Raw genomic sequence first — 16,755 nt, 5'->3', positions numbered from 1 at the left:
TTCATGTCCATTGAGTTGGTGATGCTATCTAGCCATCTTGTCCTCTGCAGCCCTCTCCTTCTTTTGCCTTTAATCTTACCCAGCATCAGGGTCTTTTCCAGTTAGTTGGCTCTTTGCATCAGGTGGCCAAAGTATTGGAACTTCAGCATCAGTCCTTCCAATAAATGACTTATTTTTATCAACTGTAATGGGGTCAGTTTTACTTCCCTGGCTAACATAGAAATAATTTCCAAGGTATTATGAAAATACTGGACCACAGGCTGATTTTTTTTAATGTTACTGTTATGTCAGTTTCTAGTTATTATATTTAATGAACATAACATAATAAAATAAATATTGTGATTTATGACAGCCTCTTTTAGTTAATCAACATTCTTCTTTTTATTAATTCTTATGGGAGGTTGAGGGTAAGTAAACTCTAATGCCAGACCATTTTGGTGTTTTGTAAATAAAATGTAATTGGAAAACAGCCATATTTGTTTACATAATTGTGGCTGCTTTTGTGCTGCAGTAGAAGAGTTGAGTGGTTGCAACAGAGAGATATGGCCTGCAAGCTTAAAATATTTACCCATTAACCCTTTACAGAAAATGGTTGCCTACTTCTGGAGAAGGAAATGGCAACCCACTCTAGTACTCTTGCCTGGAAAATTCCATGGTCTAAGGAACCTGGTAGACTGCAGTCCATGGGGTTGCAAACAGTCATACATGATTGAGCAACTTCACTTTCACTTATGGTCTATAGCATTCGCAAATAAAATCGCATTGTTTTATATCTTAGAAATAGTAGAAGACTTTGTTTCTGGGTTTTTTTCTTTTTTAACTTTATTAGACCCATATGAAATATTATGGTTACTGAAATTATTTTAGTATTAGACTAGGTTTGGGGGAGTTGTTCTTAAATTCTGTTACTATGCTAAGTATAAAATTATCTAAAGTGAAAATGAAAGTAACTTGATGGCTTTTATTTAAAGTACATATGTAGTGTGACTATTCCTAATTCAAAATTTTGAGAGGCCCCAAAGACAACATTAAATAATAGGCCATTTAACAAGACAAACCAGAAGTCATGAAACCAGTTTAAAGACCCTTAGCTTATGCCCATTTTGAGCACATGAGGATGTGCTCATTATTAACTGCATCTTGAGGATGAGGTTAATAAAGAAGACTGGTAATGAGGCTTTTTTAACAAGAGAGTTTTAGAGTGCTATGGCATTTCCCATTCTCAACCAAGTGAAGAGGACTTTAGAAAATGAGTAGAGAGTTTAATATTTGTCCCCTGAAATTGTGAGATAGAATCTTTTAGACCTGTGCATGCATGCTTGCTAAGTCACTTCAGTCATGTCCAACTCTTTCTGATGCTATGGACTATAGCCTGCCAGGCTCCTCTATCCACGGGGATTCTCTGGGCAAGAATACTGGAATGGGTGGCCATGCCTTCCTGTAGGTGATGTGGACTATGGAAGCAGAGCCAGAAAAGAAGGCTACAGGGGAACATGCTGAACGTCTCATAGCAAGCAAAGTTTGTTTCCCAAGAGCAAGATAAGAACCTCACAAAAGAAAATCTTTCCAAAAAAGTATAAAGTGACCCCAAGAGAGAAAAAATCTATGTGAAGTAGACCCCTAGAATCTAGGTCTAAAATTGTAGTCAGAAGTTCTCAGCAAGGACATCACCAAAGAAAAAAGTACCTGACAAGAGAGTCAGCATTTGGAATCTGTTAACATGCCAAAAAATAATTTTTCCTGATTTTTATCTGGAGGCTAGCAAAACCAGCTCAACACAAGGTTTTTTGTTTGTCTGTTTACCCTTTGAAAATTTTGTTTTTTATTGAAGTATAGTTGATGTACACTAGCTTCAGGTGTACATCATAGTGATTCAAAATTTTTATAGATTTTACTCCCTTTATAGTTATTATAAAATATTGGCCAGGACTTCCCTGGTGACTCAGTGGTGGAGAGCTCACCTGCCAGTGCAAGAGACACGGGTTCAGTCCCTCATGCGGGAAGTTCTCACATGCTGTGGAGCAACTAAGCCTATGCATTACAACTATTGAGTCTGTGCTCTAGAGCCGGGAAGCCGCAACTGCTGAGCCCACATGCCGCTGAAGCCCATACACTCAGAGCCTTTGCTCCGGAACAAGAGAAGCCACCTCAGTGAGAAGCCCATGCACCCCAACTAGAGAGTAGCCCCCCACTCCCTCAACTAGAGAAAGTCCGAGCATAGCAGCAAAGACCCAGCACAACCAAAAATAAATTATTTTTTAAGTGTCTGTATTCCCTGTGTGGGCTTCTCAGGTGGCACTGGTGGTAAGGAACCTGACTGCCAGTGCAAGAGAGTTAAGAGATGTGGGTTTGATCCTTGGGTCGAGAAGATCCCTTAGAGGAGGAAATGGCAACCCACTCCAGTATTCTTGCCTGGAGAACCCCATGAACAGAGGATTTTGGCAGGCTACAGTCCATAGGGTCATAGAGTTGGACACAACTAAAGCAACTTAACCTGCATGCAGACCCTGTATATCCTTGTGTTGTGTTAGTCGCTCAGTCATGTCTGACCCCACAGACTGGGGCCCTCCAGGCTCGTCTGTCCATGGGATTTTCCAGGCAAGAATACTGGAGTGGGTTGCCACATCCTTACAGTTTATTTATTTTATACATAATAGCTTGTACCTTTTAACCCCAACCTTCTTTTTCCCTCCCCCTTCCCTCTCACCACTGGTAAACACTAGTTTTAACAAAGTGCTTTGTAAAGTGCCAGAGATAAGAAATATTGAAGTTGCTTTCTGCTTGCACTTTGTGGAGTCCAGCTCCTCCTCCATTAATTGATTACATATGTACATGCATGACATAGATGTATTCTGTAATGTTTCTAATACAGTTTAGTTTTATACTTTGGCTCTGATTTTCCACTTGACACAAATTACAAAACTGGAAGTATATTACCTAGATATACTTGGGCAAGATTTTTATACTAATTTGTATAATAATATTTTGCAATGTAAGCAATAATTTCACTTTGCATATTTCTTTCCAGTTATATATTTATTCATCATCATTCTCCCTTTAAAACTGCCACTTTGATAATCTCTTCCCTTGCTCTTTTTACAAATTCTGAGATTGATAGCTTTATCAGTTTTTGTTAGTCAAATCAGATAATGACTGGTTCGGTCAGTATTTATCTCTTGTATATTTCACTTCAGAAGTAGATAGTGATTTTATTTAACAAATCTGTACATTAATCATGTTATTTCAGATTTTTATTAAAATATTTTCTTAAGAGATGATCTTGCCTTTTTAAACATGCTATAAAGAACACAGACCTCACTTGGTTATCATATTGATGTCATCCATTAGCAGTTGATGTCGTCTACTGCAAATTAACCATTTCAATAGTAGATTCATGGAATCTTATTTTCTGTCTTTTTTACTTTAATAATTTTAAAAAATTTATTAAAGGTAGAAAATAAGCTAAAACATTTATTATTAAAGAATAATACAAATGAGTTAAAAAGACTGTCTTTACTGTTGTCATCTTACAATAAGTACCTTAAATAACTTGACTCTCTTTTTTATTTAAATAAAGCTTTATTTAGATATTCATATACCATATACAATTCACCTTTTCAACGAGTACAACAGAATGTGTGCTAAGTTGCTTCTTACATCTGACTCTTTGCAATCCTATGGACTATAGCTAGCCCACCAGGTTCCTCTGTCCATGGGATTCTCCAGGCAAGAATACTGGAGTGAGTGAGTTGCCATGCCCTTCTCCAGGGGATCTTCCTGACTCAGAGATCAAACCCACATCTCTGTGTCTCCTGGATCAGCAGGTTTACCTCTGGCGCCACCTGGGAAGCCTCTACAACAGAGTAGTTTTTACTAAATTTACAGTTGCTACCATACCACGGGGTGGGGGCGGGGAGCTTTACCCATTAGTAGTCATTCCTCTTACCCCCTCCTCCCTGTCCTAGGCAACCAGTAATATATCAATACTTCCTGTCTTTATAGATTTGCCTATTTTTGGACATTATATGCCTATAGTACCACATTTTGTTTATCTGTTCATTTGTTGATGGACTTTTGGGTTGTTTCCACCTTTACTCTTACAGATAATGCTGTTACGAACATTTGTGTACAGATTTTTTGTGGACTTATGTTTTCGTTTCTGCTAGCTCTTGTATCTAGGAGTGGAATTGCTAAATCAAATGGTATCTCTATATTTAACCTTTTAAGGATGTGTCATACTTTCCAAAAGTCTGCACCATTTTACAGTCCCACCAGCAGTTTATGAGGGTTTCTCCACATCTTTGCACACACTTATTACTTACATTTTTTACTATAGCCATACTAGTGTATGTGAAGTCATATCACAGTGTGGTTTTGATTTCCATTGTTGTTGCTGTTCAGTCACTAAGGAATGTCTAACTCTCTGCTTCCCCATGAACTGCAGCATGCCATGCTTCCCTGTCCTTCACCATCTCCCAGAGTTTGCTCAAAAACATGTGTCCATTGAGTCAGTGATGCTATCTATCTCATCCTCTGCCACTCTCTTCTCCTTTTGCCTTCAATCTTTCCCAGCATCAGGGTCTTTTCTAATGAGTCAGCTCTTTGCATCAGGTGGTCAAAGTATTGCAGCTTCAGCTTCAGCATCAGTCCTTCCTACGAATATTCAGGGTTGATTTCCTTTAGGATTGGCTGGTTTGATCTCCTTGCAGTCCAAGTGACTCTCAAAATTGTGTGCCCAGCACCACAATCCGAAAGCATCAATTCTTTGGTGCTCAGCATTCTTTATCTCCCAGTTCTCACATCCATACACAACTACTGGAAAAACCATAGCTTTGACTATACAGAACTTTATTGGTAAAGTGATGTCTTTACTTTTACATATGCTCTCTAGGTTTGTCATAGCTTTTCTTCCAAGGGGCAAGTGTCTTAATTTCATGGCTACAGTCACCATTCACAGTGATTTTGAAGCCCAAGAAACTAAAATCTGTAAGTGTTTCCACTTTTCCCCCCTCTATTAGCCATGAAGTAGCTTCAGCAATACATGAACTGTGAACTTCCAGATTCAAGCTGGTTTTAGAAAAGGCAGAGGAGCCAGAGGTCAAATTGCCAACATCCACTGGATCATCAAAAAAGCAAGAGAGTTTCAGAAAAACATCTATTTCTGCTTTATTGACTATGCCAAAGCCTTTGACTATGTGGATCACAATCAACTGTGGAAAATTCTGAAACAGATGGGCATACCAGACCACCTGACCTGCCTCTTGAGAAACCTATATCCAGGTCAGGAAGCAACAGTTAGAACTGGACATGGAACAACAGACTGGTTCCAAATAGGAAAAGGAGTACATCAAGGCTGTGTATTGTCACCCTGCTTATTTAACTTATATGCAGAGTACATCATGAGAAATGCTGGGCTGGAAGAAGCACAAGCTGGAATCAAGATTGCCAGGAAAAATATCAATAACCTCAGGTATGCAGATGACACCACCCTTATGGCAGAAAGTGAAGAAGAACTCAAAAGCCTCTTGATGAAAGTGAAAGAGAAGAGTGAAAAAGTTGGCTTAAAGCTCAACATTCAGAAAACGAAGATCATGGCATCCGGTCCCATCATTTCATGGGAAATAGATGGGGAAACAGTGGAAACAGTGTCAGACTTTATTTTGGGGGGCTCCAAAATCAGTGCAGATGGTGACTGCAGACATGAAATTAAAAGATGCTTACTCCTTGGAAGAAAAGTTATGACCAACCTAGATAGCATATTCAAAAGCAGAGACATTACTTTGCCAACAAAGGTCCGTCTAGTCAAGGCTATGGTTTTTCCAGTGGTCATATATGGATGTGAGAGTTGGACTGTGAAGAAAGCTGAGCACCGAAGAATTGATGCTTTTGAACTGTGGTGTTGGAGAAGACTCTTGAGAGTCCCTTGGACTGCAAGTAGATCCAACCAGTCCATTCTGAAGGAGATCAGTCCTGGGTGTTCATTGGAAGGACTGATGCTAAAAGATGAAACTCCAATACTTTGGCCACCTCATGTGAAGAGTTGACTCATTGGAAGAGATTCTGATGCTGGGAGGGATTGGGGGGCAGGAGGAGAAGGGGACGACAGAGGATGAGGTGGCTGGATGGCATCACCGACTCGATGGACATGAGTCTGAGTAAACTCTGGAAGTTGGTGATGGACAGGGAGGCCTGGCGTGCTGTGATTCATAGGGTCGCAGAGAGTCGGACATGACTGAGCGACTGAACTGAGTTGAACTGAACTGAATAGCACCAGATGCCATGATCTTAGCTCTTTGATTGTTGAATTTTAAGCCAGTTTTTTTCTCTCCTCTCATCCTCTATCACAAGGCTCTTTAGTTCCTCTTCACTTTCTGCCATTAGAGTGGTATCATCTGTATATATGAGGTTGTTGATATTTCTCCCAGCAGTCTTAATTTCAGCCTGTAATTCATCCAACCTGGCATTTTGCATGGTGTACTTTGCATATGAGTTTAAATGATCATTGTGACAATATACAGCCTTATTGCACTCCTTTCCCAACTTTGAACCAGTCCATTGTTCCATGTCCAGTTCTAACTGTTGCTTCTTGACCCACATACAGATTTCTCAGGAGACAGGTAAGGTGGTCTGGTATTCCCATGTCTTTAAGAATTTTCCACAGTTTGTTGTGTTCCACACAGTCAAAGGCTTTAGCATAGTCAATGAAGCATAAGATGTTTTTCTGAAATTCACTTCTTTTCTCCATGATCCAGCAAATTTTGACAATTTGATTTCTGGTTCCTCTGCCGTTTCTAAACCCAGCTTGTACATTTGGAAATTCTCAGTTCACATAGTGCAGAAGCCTAGCTTGAAGGATTTTTCACACTAGCATGTGAAATGAGTGCAGTTGTATGGTAGTTTGAACATTCTTTGGCATTGTGCTGCTTTGGGAGTGGAATAAAAATTGACATTTTCCAACCCTGTGGCTGCTGCTGAGTTTTCCAAATTTGCTGACACATTGAGCACAGTACTTTAACAGCATCATCTTAGGAGTTTAAATAGCTCAGCTAGAATTCCATTACCTCTGCTAGCTTTGTTTGTAGTAATGCTTCATAAGGCCCACTTGACTTCACACTCTAGAATGTCTGGCTGTAGGTGAGTGACCACACTATCATGGTTATCCTGGTCATGAAAACCTTTTTTTGTATAGTTCTGTGTATTCTTGCCACCTCTTAATCTGTTCTGCTTCTGTTAGGTCCTTAACATTTCTATCCTTTGTTGTCCCTACCTTTACATGAAATGTTCCCTAGATATCTCCGGTTTTCTTGAAGAAATCTCTAGTCTTTCCTAGTCTGTTGTTTCCCTCTACTTCTTCACATTGTTCATGGAAGAAGTCCTTCTTATCTCTCCTTGTTATTCTCTGGAACTCTGCATTCAGTTTGGTTTATCTTTCCCTTCCTTCCTTGCTTGCTTTTCACTTCTCTTCTTTCCTCAGCTATTTGAAAAGCCTCATCAGACCACCACTTTGCCTTCTTGCATTTCTTTTTCTTTGGGATGGTTTTGGTCACCACCACCTATACAGTGTTAGAAACCTTGACCATAGGTCTTCAGGCACTCTATCTGCCATATCTGATCCCTTTCATCTATTCATCACCTCCACTATATAATCATAAAACATTTGATTTAGGTCATACCTGAATGGCCTAGTGGTTTTCCCTACTTTTTTCAATTTAAGCCTGAATTTTGCAGTAAGGAGCTGATAATCTGAGCCATAGTCTGTTGCTGGTCTTGTTTTTTTGCTGACTGTATAGAGCTTCTCCATCTTTGGCTGCAAAGAGTATAATCAGTCTGATTTCAGTGATCATCTGGTAATGTCCATATGGAAAGTTGTCTCTTGTGTTGTTAGAAAGGGGTATTTGCTATGCCCAGTGTGTTTTCTTGATAAAACTGTTAGTCTTTGCCCTGCTTCATTTTGTACTCCAAGGCCTAACTTACCTATTACTTACTCCTGGTATCTCTTGACTTCCTACTTTTGTATTCCAATCTCCTATGATGAAAAGACTTTTTTTTTCCTGTTAATTCTAGAAGGTCTTGGAGGTCTTCATCAGACCAGTCAACTTCAGCTTCCTTAGCATCAATGGTTCAGGCACTGTGAGGTTCAATGGTTTGCCTTGGATACAGACTAAGATTATTCTGTCCTTTTTGAGATTGTACCCAAGTAGTGCATTTCAGACTCTCTTGTTGGCTATGAGGGCTATTCCATTTCTTCTAAGGGATTCTTGCCCACAGCAGTAGATACAATGGTCATCTGAATCAAATTCGCCCATTCCCATCTATTTTAGTTCACTGATTCCTAAAATGTCAATGTTCACTTTTGCCATCTCCTGCTTGACCATGTCTAGTTTACCTTGATTCATGGATCTGACATTCCAGAAGTTTCTATGTGACATTGTTTTAACAGCATCGGACTCTCTTTTCACCACCAGACACATCCACAACTGGGTGTCATTTCTGCTTTGGCCCAGCCTTTTCTTTCTTCTGGAGCTATCTCTCTGCTCTTCCCTAGTACCACATTGGACACCTACAGACATGGGGGACTCATTTTCTGGTGGTATATCTTTTTGCCTTTTCATACTGCTCATGGGGTTCTCACAGCAAGAATATTGGAGTGGTTTGTCATTCCCTCCTCCAGTGGATCCCGTTTGGTCAGAACTCTTCTCTGTGACCCATCCGTCTTGGGTGGCCCTGCCCAGCATGGCTCATAGTTTCATTGAGTTACTCAAGTCCCTTCACTACAACAAGGCTTTGATCTATGAAGAGGATTACAAGGCAAATGATGTTGAATATCTTTTAGATGCTTATTGATGGTTTTTGTGTATTTGCTTTGCAATAATGTCTGTTCATATCATTAACCAATTTTTATATTGGGTTAAGTGATTCTTAAGTGAAAGTCACTCAGTCGTATCGGACTCTTTGCAACCTCCTTGGAATTCTCCAGGCCAGAATACTGGAGTGGGTAGCCTTTCCTTTCTCCAGGGGATCTTCCCAACCGAGGAATCAAACCCAGGTCCCGTGCGTTGCACTCAGATTCCTTACCAGCTGAGCCACAAGGGAAGCCCTTATATTGGGTTACTTGCCTTTTATTATTGAGCTGTATGGGTTCTTTGCTTAGATCCAAGTTCCTTATCAGCTATATAATTTATAAATATTTCTTCTAGTCTTGTGGTTTATTTTTACCTCCTTGATGGTGTCTTTTGTACCACGAAAGTTTTTCATGTTAGTGAAATCCAGTTTATCTTTTTTTCTCTTATTGTTTCCTGTGCTTTTGATGTCATATTTTTTTAATTGCCTGGTTCAAAGTCACAAAGATTTACATCTATATTTTCTTCTAAGAGTTTTGTAGTTTTAGCTCTTACATTTCTATCTCTTACCCATGTTGGGTTAATTTTTGTATATGGTTTGAAGTATAGGGGTTCAACTTCATACTTTTGCAGGTAGATATTCAGTTTTAACCCTTGTTTACAATCTAGTGGGCTTTTTTTGTTTTTTTTTGTTGTTGTTGTTTTTTCGTTTTAGGCCCCTGCACAGTGTCTACCAGGTCAATGGCAGTGGAATGTTCCTCAGGTAAATACTAACTTTTAACTTTTTTCACTGTTTTTGTGAGGACTACATGAATATTTAAGTCAGGAAGACTAGATTTGAGACCTTCCTCTAGTATTTATTAACTGTGATACTGATTTATTAACTGATTTGGCAATTCATTTAATCACTATATTTCTCAGCTTTTTCATTTGCAAATGGAACTAATGATACCATACCTTGGAAAGTTTTCTCACATGACTTTTGTAAAGATCAAATGAGACCATGTAAGTAAAAGTATTTTATAAATAAGTGCTATGTTATTAATATTAGAAAACGTAGCATTTTTCTAGCTTCACTTCATATTTTGCTTCAGTTTTATTTATGTTTCTAAATAAATGTTCCATCTCTCATCTTTGATAGCAAATGGTATACCACCAGAAAGTTGGTTTGACAAGTCCCACTTCATGGGAAGTCAGAAAGCTGAACAGAGACATTTGTTGTTGTTCAGTCTCTCAGTCATGTCCTAGTCTTTGAAATTCTGTGGACTGCAGCACACCAGGATTCCCTGTCCTTCACCATTTCCCAGAGCTTGCTCAGACTCATTCCCATTGAGTCGGTGATACCATCCAACCATCTCATCTTCTCTCATTCCATTCTGCTCCTCCCTTCAATCTTTCCTGGCATCAAGGTCTTTTCCAGTGAGTCAGCTCTTCCCATCAGATGGCCAGAGGAGTAGAGCTTCAGCTTCAGAATCAGTCCCTCCAGTGAATATTCAGGATTGATTTCCTTTATGATTGACTGATTTGATCTCCTTGCAGTCCAAGGGACTCTCAAGAGTTCTCCAGCACCACAGGTCAGTTCAGTTCAGTTCAGTCGCTCAGTTGTGTCCGACTCTTGGCAACACCATGAATCGCAGCACGCCAGGCCTCCCCGTCCATCACCAACTCCCAGAGTTCACTCAGACTCATGTCCATCGAATCAGTGATGCTATCCAGCCATCTGATCCTCTGTTGTCGCCTTCTCCTCCTGCCCCCAATCCCTCCCAGCATCAGAGTCTTTTCCAATGAGTCAACTCTTCGCATGAGGTGGCCAAAGTACTGGAGTTTCAGCTTTAGCATCATCCTTCCAAAGAAATCCCAGGGCTGGTCTCCTTCAGAATGGACTGGTTGGATCTCCTTGCAGTCCAAGGGACTCTCAAGAGTCTTCTCCAACACCACAGTTCAAAAGCATCAATTCTTTGGCGCTCAGGTTTCTTCACAGTCCAACTCTCACATCCATACATGACTACTGGAAAAACCATAGCCTTGACTAGACAGACCTTTGTTGGCAAAGTAATGTCTCGGCTTTTGAATATGCTATCTAGGTTGGTCATAACTTTTCTTCCAAGGAGTAAGCGTCTTTTAATTTCATGTCTGCAGTCACCATCTGCAGTGATTTTGGAGCCCAAAAAAATAAAGTCTGACACTGTTTCCACTGTTTCCCCATCTATTTCCCATGAAGTGATGGGACCAGATGCCATGATCTTCGTTTTCAGAATGTTGAGCTTTAAGCCAACTTTTTCGTTCTCCACTTTCACTTTCATCAAGAGGCTTTCTAGTTCCTCTTCACTTTCTGCCATAAGGGTGGTATCATCTGCATATATGAGGTTATTGATATTTCTCCCGGCAATCTTGATTCCAGCTTGTGCTTCTTCACACGCTGGTAAAGTAATGCTCAAAATTCTCCAAGCCAGGCTTCAGCAATACGTGAACCATGAACTTCCAGATGTTCAAGCTGATTTTAGAAAAGGCAGAGGAACCAAAGATCAAATTGCTAACATCCGCTGGATCATCGAAAAAGCAAGAGAGTTCCAGAAAAACATCTATTTCTGCTTCGCTAACTATGCCAAAGCCTTTGACTGTGTGGATCACAATAAACTATGGAAAATTCTGAAAGAGATGGGAATACCAGACCACCTGACCTGCCTCTTGAGAAACCTATATCCAGGTCAGGAAGCTACAGTTAGAACTGGACATGGAACAACAGACTGGTTCCAAATAGGAAAAGGAGTACATCAAGGCTATATATTGTCACCCTGCTTATTTAACTTAAATGCAGAATACATCATGAGAAACGCACCACAGTTCAAAAGCATCAGTTCTTCAGTGCTCAGCCTTTATGGTCCAACTCTCATCCATACATGACTACTAGAAAAACCATAGCTTTGACTAGAGGGAGCTCTGTTGGCAAAGTAAAGTCTCTGCTTGTTAATATGCTGTCTGGGTTGGTCATAGCTTTTCTTCCAAGGAGCAAGTGTCTTAATTTCATGGCTGCAGTCACCATTCACAGTGATTTTGTACCCCAAGAAAATACAGTCTGACACTGTTTCCATTGTTTTCCCCATCTATTTGCGATGAAGTAATGGGACCAGTGTCAGACTTTATTCTTTGGGCTCCAAAATCACTGCAGATGGTGACTGCAGCCATGGAAATAAAAGACGCTTACTCCTTGGAAGAAAAGTTATGACCAACCTAGATAGCATATTGAAAAGCAGAGACATTACTTTGCTGACTAAGGTCCGTCTAGTCAAGGCTATGGTTTTTCCTGTGGTCATGTATGGATGTGAGAGTTGGACTGTGAAGAAAGGTGAGCGCCGAAGAATTGATACTTTTGAACTGTGGTGTTGGAGAAGACTCTTGAGAGTCCCTTGGACTGCAAGGAGATCCAACCAGTCCATTCTGAAGGAGATCAGCCCTGGGATTTCTTTGGAAGGAATGATGCTAAAGCTGAAACTCCAGTACTTTGGCCACCTCATGTGAAGAGTTGACTCATTGGAAAAGATTCTGATGCTGGGAGGGATTGGGGGCAGGAGAAGGGGACGACAGAGGATGAGATGGCTGGATGGCATCACCGACTCGATGGACATGAGTCTGAGTAAACTCCGGGAGTTGGTGATGACAGGGAGGCCTGGCGCGCTGCAGTTCATGTGGTCGCAGAGAGTCAGACATGACTGAGCAACTGAACTGAACTGAATGAGACCAGATGCCATGATCTTTGTTTTCTGAATGTTGAGTTTTGAGCCAACTTTTTCACCCTCCTCTTTTACCTTCACCAGGAGGCTCTTTCGTTCCTCTTTGCTTTCTGCCATAGGGGGGTGTCATCCGCATATCTGAGGTTGTTGGCAATCTTGATTCCAGCTTGTGCTTCTTCCAGCCCAGCATTTTGCATGATTTTCTCTGCATATGTTAGATAAACAGGGTGACAATATACAGCCTTGATGTACTCCTTTCCCAATTTTGAACCAGTCTGTTGTTCCATGTCCATTTCTAACTGTTGCTTCCTGACCTGCATACAGGTTTCTCAAGAGGCAGGTCAGGTGGTCTGGTATTCCCATGTCCTTCGGAATTTCCCACAGTTTATTGTGATCCACACAATCAAAGGCTTTGGCATAGTCAATAAAGCAGAAACAGTTTTTCTGAAACTCTCTTGCTTTTTCGATGATCCAACAGATGTTAGCAATTTGATCTCTGGTTCCTCTGCCTTTTCTAAATCCAACTTAAATATCTGGAAGTTCTCGGTTCACCCACTGTTGAGCCTGTTGGAGAATTTTGAGTATTACTTTGCTAGCATGTGAAAGTAAGCCAATTTAAATACCATAGATTATATTATTACAACCTTTAATAGTTATCTTAATGATTGTCGTTATTTATGAGCTTCTAAATTGCTAAGAACTTTTTAGTACTTATAAGTGATAAATAAGTGATTTAATAATATCTACATAATTGGAGTTTATAGCAACCTAGAGTTCCTAGTTTGTTTTTAAGATAATTCTGTGTTGTCCCTAGAAACAACTTTAGGAAAATGTGAAACCAGTATATCTCTCATGTATTGGTTAAGTCATTTGGTTTAATTGAAATAACTAATCCGATTTTAATTAGAAACATGATTTTGTAATTTAGTCTCCTGCCTCTTCTGCTCCATTCTTGTACCTACAACCTTCTGAGGTCATTTATCAACCAGTGGAAATTGCACAAGATGGTGGATGTGTTCCTCCTCCAATGTCTCTGATGGAAGCTTCAGTTCCAGAGGTATGTGTTAGTCTCAAAGTAATATATCCATAACCACTTCATTTTAACATTTATTTCTTTTCCTTTTCTAAAAATATTTGTTCAAGACCCTCATTGAAGTTGAACATCTTATGTTTTCTTTGATTTATTCACATCTCTTCCCCTTTTTTATATCTAAGTATGTCATCTTAGACTTCTTCACTATTTCTGAATCATTGCTCAACTCAGCTGTTTACTAGACTATCCCTGGCTCAATCCCCTTGAAAGAGTAAGATAAGGGCTTCTCTTTCTTCTGGTTTGCCTGTCTTATTACTAACACTGTCAGTTAAAAGTATATAAAAACTAAAGAAGGAAAAAAATCTTTAAAATTCTTCCTTCAAAGATATAAATCAAATTTATAACTAAAAACTAAATATTATCTTCCGAGTGTTTATATTTGCAAACCATTACTAATAACCTCATCGTCTATGTACCAGGAACTGTACATGGCATATTTTAAGTATGTTGTGAAAGACTGGGAAATAAATAATGACCTCCCAATTTGAGTGTATTTATTATTATTATTACTAAAGTTTATAACAATTTTTCTGAAATAGCGGCTTCCACAATTTGGAATCTTAAATGTTTATTATCAATACTTTTACTATGATTTCTCCATTCTTCATGTCACCCTCCAGTTATTACAGTCTGCAAGCACTCTGTTAAAGAAAGCTTACATGTGCTGTACTCCCTTGAGTTCTTACATGCTTGTGTGTTCAACGTATTTGTTGTCTATAAATCTGGAAGAAGTTAAGACTAACTATAAAACAGCTGGATCATACTTGTATAACTTTGCTAAGGCTGCCTGAACAAAGTAAAATGAACTAGATGGCTTAAAAAGAGAAATTTATTGTCTCATAGTTCTGGAGTCTAGAAGTCCAAAATCAAGGTGTTGGCAGAGTTGGTTTCATCTGAGGCCTTTGAGGGAAGGCTCTAGTCCAGGCCTTTCTTCTTGGCTTATCAATGACCATCCTTTCCTTGTGTCTTCACATTGTCTTTCCTGTCTCTGTGTCCAAGTTTCCCAATTTTATAAAGATACCAGTCATTTTGGATTAGGTTCCACCCTAATGACCATACTTCAATTTGCTCACCTCTGTAAAGACCCTCTCTCCAAATAAGGTCAGTCTCTGACATAATGGTTAGGACTTCAACACATAAGTCTTCAGAGAACACAATACAGCCCATAACAATGCTTTTTTCTCTTATAACTTCTAATTTACTCTTTTCTGGTGTTGAGTATAGTTATAAAAATGTTTGAAGCCAGCCTGACTTTCTCTCTCATACGTAATTTGCTTTTTCTTCCTGCATGTCTAAAAAATGTGTCTTAACTTGAACTCACTTTACCAGAATATGTCTTGAAATTTGTCACTCTTTAAAATATTCTTCCTGGGATACAGTTTGCTCCTTTGATTCTCAGACTAGTTTTTATTTCAGGACTTCTTTTTTCCTGTTTGAACTTTGAAAAAACTTTTTTGTATTCCAGTTCTTTTATTTCTTCAGGAATACCATTTATGCATATGTTGAGATCTCTTTTTATCTTTCATATCCATCATCTCTGAGATAATTTCTTTTATCATAGTAATTGTTAATGTTTTATATGCTTTGAGACAATCATGAATATTTTTCATTGTTTTTAGTCTACTTTTTCTTATGAATAATGAAGCTTTCATTGCTGTTTTTTAATCTTCTTTTTATCCCAAACTGCCACTTTGCTTACATCGTTGCCTATAAATGTTGTCTTTTGGCTTAAAATGTCTTTTTGAGGCTCTTTTTTAGCGATCATGTTATTATAACTTCTTTAAGATCAAAGAAATTTTATTTATCTGAATTTTTCTACTATTTTCTGGGATGATTTCTCATCTTTTTCTTTTTCCCCCCTTTTTGCTTTTCCCTTGATAGAGTTGGAGAGGATGAGAAGAGTCCTAAGGTTGCTTCCTTTTCCTTCTCATCTTATCTTTAAATGAGACCAGCTTTTTGCTGAAATACAGGTGGGAGAAGCAATCTGTTGACTCAAACATCCTACCACCAACTCTGTTTTGTTGCCTGCTTGAGATGTTCTTCCCTGAATTTTTAGCGTTCTGGAGTTCATTTGGCTCCTGGCAAAGTCTTTTTTTTTTTTCAGAGATTTTCTGTATGAAGGTGTAGTAAGTGTTACTTCACTTTACACTCTCACCCTGCTTCATCTCCAGCAATGTTCCTCAGCTATACTGCAAAGTAGTAGACCACAAAATAGTGAAAGTATGATTTCTCCTTCTCTGTAGGAGATCTTTCCTGCTTCTGCCTTGGTCTAACACACCCCTACACTTGAGAAATAGGCCTTTCAGGGAAATCTATAACCTTCCTCAGGCTTCAGAATCCTCCCTTATATTGGTGCAAATTGCATAGCATTTGGCAGGCATTCTGCACTACAAACAAAGCTAGTGGAGGTGATGGAATTCCAGTTGAGCGATTTCAAATCTTGAAAGACGATGCTGTGAAAGTGCTACATTCAATATGCCAGCAAATTTGGAAAACTCAGCAGTGGCCACAGGACTGGAAAAGGTCAGTTTTCTTTCCAATCCCAAAGAAAGTCAATGCCAAAAAATGCTCAAATTAATGCACAGTTGTACTTGTCTCACACGCTAGTAAAGTAATGCTCAAGATTCTCCAAGCCAGGCTTCAGCAATACATGAACCGTGAACTTCCAGATGTTCAAGCTGGTTTTAGAAAAGGCAGAGGAACCAGAGATCAAATTGCCAACATCCTCTGGATCATCGAGAAAGCAAGAGAGTTTCAAAAAAACTGTTTCTGCTTTATTGACTATGCCAAAGCCTTTGACTGTGTGGATCACAATAAACTGGAAAGTTCTGAAGGAGATGGGAATACCAGGCCACCTGACCTGCCTCTTGAGAAATCTGTATGCAGGTCAGGAAGCAAGTTAGAACTAGACATGGAACAACAGACTGGTTCCAAATAGGAATTGTCAAGGCTGTGTATTGTCACCCTGCTTATTTAACTTCTATGCAGAGTACATCATGAGAAACGCTGCACTGGAGGAAGCACAAGCTGGACTCAAGATTGCCAGGAGAAATATCAATAACCTCAGATATGGAGATGACACCACCCTTAT

General features: G+C 39.4%; 1 protein-coding gene across 3 annotated transcripts in view; it reads left to right on the top strand.

Moving 5' to 3' along the window:
• The window catches only part of BOLL (boule homolog, RNA binding protein), a 62,511-nt gene that overhangs the window by 27,311 nt on the left and 18,445 nt on the right, over positions 1–16,755 (top strand). For 2 of the 3 annotated variants that reach the window (XM_069577929.1, XM_069577927.1), the window contains 2 exons: positions 9,556–9,603; positions 13,500–13,628. In XM_069577929.1, the coding sequence (XP_069434030.1) occupies positions 9,556–9,603; positions 13,500–13,628 (177 nt within the window). The remainder of the gene's footprint in view (positions 1–9,555; positions 9,604–13,499; positions 13,629–16,755) is intronic. The other variant, XM_069577930.1, reaches the window with a different exon arrangement.

Source organism: Ovis canadensis, chromosome 2 (assembly GCF_042477335.2).
Source record: "Ovis canadensis isolate MfBH-ARS-UI-01 breed Bighorn chromosome 2, ARS-UI_OviCan_v2, whole genome shotgun sequence".
Taxonomy (NCBI): domain Eukaryota; kingdom Metazoa; phylum Chordata; class Mammalia; order Artiodactyla; family Bovidae; genus Ovis; species Ovis canadensis.
Note: the sequence above shows the minus strand (reverse complement) of the source record. Positions and strands in the feature narration are given on the sequence as shown.